Below are 8,165 nucleotides of genomic sequence, written 5' to 3'. Positions count from 1 at the left end.
GCCAGGAAATGTGGCCTCCCTGGCCGGGCTCCTGGCTACGCCCAGGCACCCCACCCCAACCGCCCCCCCCGGCCAACCCGCACCTGCTTTTCCGCTCCCGCGCCCCGTAGGTCCCTGTGCTGGAGCTGGGGCGCGGGCTGGCAGCGGGGAGTGGGTGGCGCCGGGACCGTCGATTGCGGGCGCGTCCCGGGAACTGCAGCGCCCTCTCCACCTGGGCAGGGGCCGCTCCGCCACCCGCCCGGGCCTCGACGGGCTCGCCGCCAGGGCTGGGGAGGGGCGGCGCGGAGGGCGGGGGCCGGGCGCGGGGCAGGGCCCGGCTGTGCCTCTCCGGCCGTTCGGGCAACTCCCGGGCCGCGGCCAGCCGAGGAGCAGAGCGCTTGCCCGGGGGGGTCTGCCGCGTCGCAGGCGCTGCCGGAACCCTGGCCATGAGGACCCTGTGGATGGCGCTGTGCGCGTTGGCGCGGCTGTGGCCCGGAGCCCAGGCCGGCTGCGCCGAGGCCGGGCGCTGCTGTCCCGGCCGGGACCCCGCCTGCTTCGCCCGCGGCTGGAGGCTGGACAGGGTCTACGGGACGTGTTTCTGCGACCAAGCCTGTCGCCTCACCGGGGACTGCTGCTTCGACTACGACAGGGCGTGCCCAGGTGGGTGGCCAGGCCGAGGGTGGGGCGCCGGTCGTTCGCCTGCAACCAGCGGGCACAGGGCAGGGCGCTGTGCCAAGGACCTCAGCCCCTGAGCCAGGTGTCCTCCAGCCCCTTCCCTCCTGGCGTGCCAGCCCCTCCATCCCCACCCATCCCCACCACTGCCATCCAGGTACGCCAGGCTCCATTCATCCTAGAGTCTCCCAGTCCCCTCCTAGACAGCGAAGTGTCCTCCCCACAACCCCCAGACAGAGCAAAGCCTGGATGGAAGGGCTGGATCCCGCTGTTCTCCTGGAGGGGAGCCGGGTGACCAAATCTCCGACTCAGGAACTCCATTTGGATAGGGCCACCTCTGGCCGGCACAGATGGCACTGACAGATAACGGGCATGTCCCTGGGCCAGGCTCCACCACCTTCATTCTGTTAACCCTCGGGGATCTTTGGGGCTGGTGAGGGGTGATGAGGGCAGGATTGTATAATCTTCCCACTTTGTGCCAAGGGCGTGCTCTGGGAAGGTATTAATACTTTCTTCTGAAGAGCAAGGTCTTAAAAAACTGAAGGTGTCCTCATCTCTGGACCCCAAAATGTAGCACAGGCTCTTTTTCCTAAGAGGTGTACAGTATGTTCTTGGAATTCAATTTTCTCTATACAGCATGACAAGGATTGTATCTCGAGGTCCCTATTATGTTGTAATCTTGCTGGTTTTCCTTTAGGGTCAGTCTTTTTCAACTTTAGATTTCCCACAGTATCTCACAGTTCCTTGCCCCTGTAAGGGCTCAATAAAAACTGGTTTAATTGAATTAAAAGATAAAGGAACAAATGATGAGTACAGCCCTGAGGAACAAGGTGTACCTGAGAGAAGCCAGCCATGGAAGTAGAAGTCGCTCTGCTCCTGTTAATCACATCATCCCCAAAGCCACACAGATGTTAGGGTTCGAGCTGAAGGATCCCGGCCTGTGGGATCCTCAGCATTTTCTGGGGCTATGCCATTCCCTGGGCAACCAGATACCCAGTGGTGGGGGGCACCCCTCCTGCCTCTGCGCTGTTTGAAGAGGGCTTCAGCCCGCCGCCAGGCCCGATGCTGAAAGAACACACTTGAAAGCATTAAGATTTTTTGACCCTGGTTGAAAGCTAATGATTTACCTGTGAATATTGATATTCTTTTTGATAAAGTTTTTTGATAAGCTTCTTTCCCTTTCTGGCTGCAAGGCCAGAGTATTTTACTACTAAGGTAAGATGGAAGAGTCAGCTATTTAGGAAATGCAGCGCCCTTGAGCCAGGTGTCTCCAGCCCCTCCTCACAGCATCCTAAACTGTCGGCCTCATTTCCCTGTATAACTCAAGCAAAGCCTCTCTCATGAGGGGCTTGCCTATGTTTTAAAGGTAATGATGGAATTCCTGTGGCCCAGTTAGTGTCCCCTGATCTGTGGTAAGCGCAGGGAGAGAGAAGTGATGAAGATGCAGTCTCTGCTCTCTAGGACTTTCTACTCTAGCCGGGAAACCTGTGCAAACCCCTGTTAGACACACTTAGCACTGAAATAGGTGATCCAGGAGCTGACCTGGAAGGGAGCACTTAAAAGACCCAGGGAATTCAAGGAAGACTCCCCTGAGGAAGTAATGGGTGAGCCTGGACCTGCAGAATGAGGAAGAGGCCTGCCGGAGGAGGGAGAGGCAGGCTGTAGGAGGGAAGCCCAATGTCACAGTCCAGCAGTTACTGTGGACGTCACCTGCTTGTGCCAGGCCTTGTGCTAGGCCTTGAGGCCAAAATGGTGAACAGGACAGATGCTGGAGGCAGCCAGATCTGGAGAGATGCAGGCACATAAGAGGGATGAGGAGGAGACAAGGCGAATGTCTCGAGAAGAACTTGCTTTCTAGTGAGACCTAATAGTGCTCCCAGGAATTGCAAAACCCTCAGTCTTTATTTGGTCAAAAAGAAATTGCTTATTTTCGGTCTAGGCGGTAGAATAGTGTGACAAAGAGCTTATGGTTTTGGAGTCGGGATTTAGTGGCTAAGTACGGAAGCGGTGAGACGGCCTGCTGTCTTTTGAAGCTCTCAGAAATCACTGTAAGTGTGCGCCCCGGAGAAGAGCTGTGAGTTGGGAAAAAGGAGATAGTGTCAGATTGAATTTTAAAAGGAGCATATTCTGAAGCCCGCAATACCCTGTGGCAGAGTCAATAGAGGACCTTGCAGGCCTAGAAGGAAGCAGGTGTGGGACTAAAAAGCTCTGTGTTGAGAAATTCTCTGTGTCTGAAGTTTCTTGCAAAGGGAGGAGGAAAATAAAGACAGTCAGAAGGTGGCCACTTGGTGGGACTGAGTCTGCCCCTCCGAGGGTGAGAGCAGAGGGCCGGGAGCTGAGAGGCCCGGCCTGCTTAGCCCTGGACCCACGCCACAACCATATGGACCATGGCTCCTGGCCTCCTGGGCCCAGAGCTGACCTGGCAGCTGGAAGCTGGTTTGGGGCAACTCCTGGAATGCAGCCTTTCCTCTCACAGAGTCTAAGTCTCAAATATTTGTTTTTTATTTGTGATTTTTTTTTTTTAATCCCAGAAGTAACCTGAATGCCTCAATTTTGCCTCTAAAGTCAGAATCCTGGGTTCGACCTTTACCCTGGTGCCGTTTGGCTTTGTGACTTTGGAAAAGTCACCCTCGTGGGGCCTAAAGCACCTCATTAAAGGGGAATGAATGATACTGCCAGGCAGCAGTGACTCATGCCTATAATCCCAGCACAGTGGGAGGCCAAGGCAGACGGATTGTCTGAGCTCAGGAGTTTGAGACCAGCCTAGCCAACATGGCGAAACACTTTTTCTTCTAAAAAGACAAAAATTAGCTGGGTGTGGTAGCGCACCTGTAGTCTGAACTACCCAGAAGGCTGAGGTGGGAGGATCACCTGAGCCCAGGAGGTAGAGACTGCAGTGAGTTGCGATCACGCCACTGCTCTCCAGCCTGGGCCACAGAGTAAAACTCTGTCTCAAAAAAAGGTGAGGGCAGGGGAGATGAAACCACTGTGTGGGACTGTGGAGTTGACAGAAGGAGGCTACACTGCACCTGGCTTGTGGTAGACATTTAGGTAGCAAATGTACTGTCGGTTGGCTCTTAGCACTAGTGGACAGCGGAGAATATTTTATTTGATTAAATATTTACATCATAATTTTCTGACAACATATTGCTATAATTTATATTTGTTAATATTAAATCATAAACACATTATATTCAACTCACACCATGTGCCAGATACTTAATACTTTGTCTCACTTAATCCTCCCAACAATTTTTTTTTTTTTTTTTTTTTGAGAAGGAGTCTCATTTACTCTATCACCCAGGCTGGAGTACAGTGGCGTGATCTTGGCTCATTGTAACCCCCGCCTTCCAGGTTCAAGCGATTCTCTTGCCTCAGCTTCTTGAGTAGCTGGAATTACAGGCGCCCGCCACCATGCCTGGCTAATTTTTTTGTAATTTTAGTAGAAACAAGGTTTCACCATGTTGGCCAGGCTGGTTTCAATCTCTTGACCTCAAGTGATCCACCTGCCTTGGCCTCCCAAAGTGCTGGGATTACAGGTGTGAGCTACCACGCCCAGGCATCCCAACAATTCTTAAGAACAGCAGGTCAGGTCCACAAACCCATATGACAATCCCAATCTAAAAAGTGCTAACATTTTAAAGTTTTTTCATAACTCATTTGGTGGCAAAAATCTCACCTGACTTGCACTGATAGAAGGATATTGATAATCTTTGTTTATATTTTGCGTCAAAAATATTAATATATTTTTCAAGGAACTGCTCCAGACCCTGCTAAGGAGAGGCGAACACTCCAAATAAGGTACATAGACTGTATTCCCTTTCTAAGATCCGGGAAGTCCTGAGTTCTGAGACTCAACTGCCTCAAGCATTTGGGAAAAGAACCTGGTGACCTATACTAGTATTTTTATAGACAGAACAGTTAAGGCTTTCCAAGGGTTTCCATTACTCAAGTTAACACCAATGAGCAGAGCTGAGATCTGAAGTGCCTGATTTCAGACTGCCAGTTGCCACATATATTTGTGTCAATTTATGGCTATTATTTATTCCTGGATAAATCAGGTTTCAGCATCTCAGAACCCTCAGTTACTCTATGCCCACAGAACCATTCTGCCTCTTAGAATCTCTTCTTCTCTCTCTCTCTTTTTTTCTTTTTGAGACGGGATCTGATTCTGTCACCTAGGCTGGAGTGCAGTGGTGTGATCTCAGCTCATTGCAACCTCCACACCTCTGCTTCACAGGCTCAAGTCCATCTTCCCACCTCAGCTCCCTGAGTAGCTGGGACTACAGACGTGTGTGCTGCCAAGCCTGGCTATTTTTTGTGGAGATGAAGTTTCACCATGTTGCCCAAGCTGATCTCCAATTCCTAGGCTCAAGCAATCTGCCTGCCTTGGCCTCCCAACATACTGGGATTACAGGTGTGAGCCATGGCGCCTGGCCCTCTTTTCCTGCTTACCCATTATATTACCTATTGTTGCTACCTAAAGCCTTTTTTGACTGATATTACATTCAACGTGAATGGAAAATGTAACTGAGTCAGTGTAACTAAGCATGCTTTACTTCTATTCCTTCTGATTTTTTCATCTTGATAAATGCGGTATTATTATTGTTATTATGTGGCTAAGAGATTAAATACTGGCATTTCTTTTTCTAAGTAAGAAGACTTTTTTTCTCATGTAAAAACTAAAATGTTGAATCTATACAGTTACTAAACTGTCAAATACATCTGTTCGGGAATGATCTCAGGAAATCTCATTACGACAATGGCATGAGTTTCAACACCAAGGGAGCATCACGGCTCCCTTCCCACCTCCACTAAAAAAGGGATGGAAAATTCTCCACTGGCTGTGCCTTACCAGGGATGGGGAAAAGTAGAGTAGGGGAACAGATCCAAGTTACCCTGCCCTGGAAGAACTTCTTGGAAGACTTGCTAATGAAGTGGGTAACACCCCCAATCTCTAATTCTCCAACTGGGTTCCTAGAGTTTGCATTTTCTAAGATCGTAGAACAGTAGTTGCATTAGATCATTGATTGGCAGCTTAAGGAGAGGGTAATAATTAACCCAAGTGAAGCAGGACAAACATTGAATAGCCTATATGGGCTGGTGTCTTCTCCTAGATTTATGGAGAGTCTAGGAAACAAACTAGCCAAAGTCTGATGACATCATATCTGGAGGGAAAGAGGCACCATGCTTGAAAATATAGGCTCCAAACTCACCCAAAGGAAAGATGCCAGAGTCTACGATGATTTACAGAGTTGAGGCTTTATAGGAGCCAGAACAGTCTGAGAGACGTCGCCTTTGGCTTTAAAGAAAAAAAAAATGAGCGGGGCCTGCCTGGAGCCAGTATTCAAATGGACTTGACTTAGTAGAATTTGGCTGCGGCCCTGGGTGAGCAGTGAAGGAGGGTCAAGTTGTTAACACTTAACATTTACTCCATACCAGGCACTCTCCCAAGCACTTCACAGTTATTAACTTACTTGATCCCACAACCCGCTGAAGTTATTCCTCATTTTGGTCTCATTTTACATACGAGGTAAACAAGGCACGGACAGGTTCGGTAACTTGTCCGAAGTTACAGTGCTAATAAGTGGTGTAGTGAGATTTGAAGCCAGGTCCTCCGGATCCAGAGCCCACATGTCAAAACATGATGTTTTTCTGCCTCAGAGAAATGAGGTCTTACGAGAAGCAGTGTGCTTTGCGGGGTAGGCCCCACATAAACACCAGCAGAGTGAGCAAGCCTTCTCCCTCCATCTACTCAGGGCCCCTCGAGGGCAGAGTGTGTCTTGCTCGTCTTCATAAACCCCAATGGTTATCATGATGCCACTTCATAATGTTTGTCAAAAGAGTGTGAGCAGTCGTCCCACCCATCCCCACCGGGGGATGTTGTCCATGGCTTCAGATGACATTGCCATCCAGGGTGTTGCCACATTTCCTTTATAAAAGATTTTCCTTCCTTTGTATATATTTTGTATACAAACATATACAAAATATATGTTTGTTGCAGAAAATTTGGAAAATACAGAAAAGCACAAAACAAGAAAACAACTCACCTGGAAACCTGTTACCCAGAAAAAAAAAAAAGTACTATTTTCTTTTTTATTCATATATTTTTTCCCCTGGGTTACATAGTGTATAAAATTCTATTTATCAAATGACGCAGCCCATATCATCTTGCTAGTACTTCAGGAACTAGTCCAGTAAATGTCTCAAAAGAAAGAAAAAAAAAAAAAAAAAAACACCCTTTGGGGGCCAGATAGCATGGTTTCCGCAAGAGGGGGAAAAAAGTCTTGATCATTTTTTTGAGCTTTCTGATGGAGTAATAGGCACTTGGGGAACGTAGTCTCATTTGGCTTTCAGAGAAGCTTTGACAAGGTTCTACAGAAAGAGGAATACACATGGAGAAAGAGAAAGGAAGATGATGGCCAGGCACGGTGGCTCATGCCTGTAATCCCAGCACTTTGGGAGGCCGAGGTGGGCGGCTCACCTGAAGTCAGGAGTTCGAGTCCAGCCTGGCCAACATGGCAAAACCCTGTCTCTACTAAAAATACAAAAAATTAGCCAGGCATGGAGGTGTGCTCCTATAATCCCAACTACTCGGGAGGCTGAAGCATGAAAATCGCTTGAACTCAGGAGGCGGAGGTTGCAGTGAGTTGAGATCGCGCCACTGCACTCTAGCCTGGGTGACAGAGCAAGAGTCTGTCTCCAAAAAAAAGAAAAAAAAAAAAAGAAAAGGGAGATGACATATATTTAAATTTTTGTCACTATGAGGTGTGCATGTGTGGGTGTTGGGGGATAATAGGACCAGATTTTTTTTCTTCCACAGAATGTGAAGAAACAATAGCTGTGCATAAACGGGTACTGCTGTGGGTATGGTGTAAGAACATTTCCTTAGGAATGATTAGGACTATTTGAACTTCACAGTGTGAGGGAGAAAGCACTTGTTTGTGGGTGGTCTTAAACTTTTAGATGGCAAAGAGCCAATAGGCAGGGCTAGATTACAAAGGAGAGTGCTTGAGTCTCTGTGATTAACCAAGGAGACACCATTACATGAAAACAAGAACAACGCCTCACATCGAAGAAGAAATAGTCCAAACTCTCTTTATAAAATGAATGGCTCTGGCTGTCAGCTCATTTTATTGCTCTCTGTGTGCATGTATTTGGCATCGCCTAGAAAAGCATTTGAAAAAATATGTATATTTTTAAATGACCCTTTGGTACCTAAAGGCTGAGAATAGGGTGTCTTGCTCTGGCTGGCACAACTTCCTGAGCTGTGAACAGACCTAGAGAAAGTCCGGTGGTAACTCCGAGATGAGAAGTGCCTAGAAAGATGGGTCCAAAAGCGGAAGACATGACCTTGAAGAGTCTGGCTGGGAGGAAAGGAGACCTCCCCAAACCATGAGTGGCACAGACCACGTCAGACCATGAGTGGTACAGAAAAGGTAAGCGAGGATTATTATGTTTTTAAACATATTCTGAAATTCTTGAGTGAGGGAAATTTGGATCAGATGAAAGGA

The 8,165-nt window shown here is 48.4% G+C and overlaps 1 protein-coding gene across 1 annotated transcript in view; it reads left to right on the top strand.

The window, feature by feature from the left end:
* Window positions 1-224: 224 nt before the first annotated feature.
* SBSPON (somatomedin B and thrombospondin type 1 domain containing) overlaps window positions 225-8,165 on the top strand; it is a 28,074-nt gene continuing 20,133 nt past the window's right edge. The window contains exon 1 of the mRNA XM_009213207.3: window positions 225-639. Coding sequence (XP_009211471.1) covers window positions 426-639 — 214 coding nt within the window. The 5' untranslated portion in view covers window positions 225-425. The remainder of the gene's footprint in view (window positions 640-8,165) is intronic.

The sequence above is a fragment of the Papio anubis genome, chromosome 8 (assembly GCF_008728515.1).
Source record: "Papio anubis isolate 15944 chromosome 8, Panubis1.0, whole genome shotgun sequence".
NCBI classification, from domain to species: Eukaryota; Metazoa; Chordata; class Mammalia; order Primates; family Cercopithecidae; genus Papio; species Papio anubis.
Note: the sequence above shows the minus strand (reverse complement) of the source record. Positions and strands in the feature narration are given on the sequence as shown.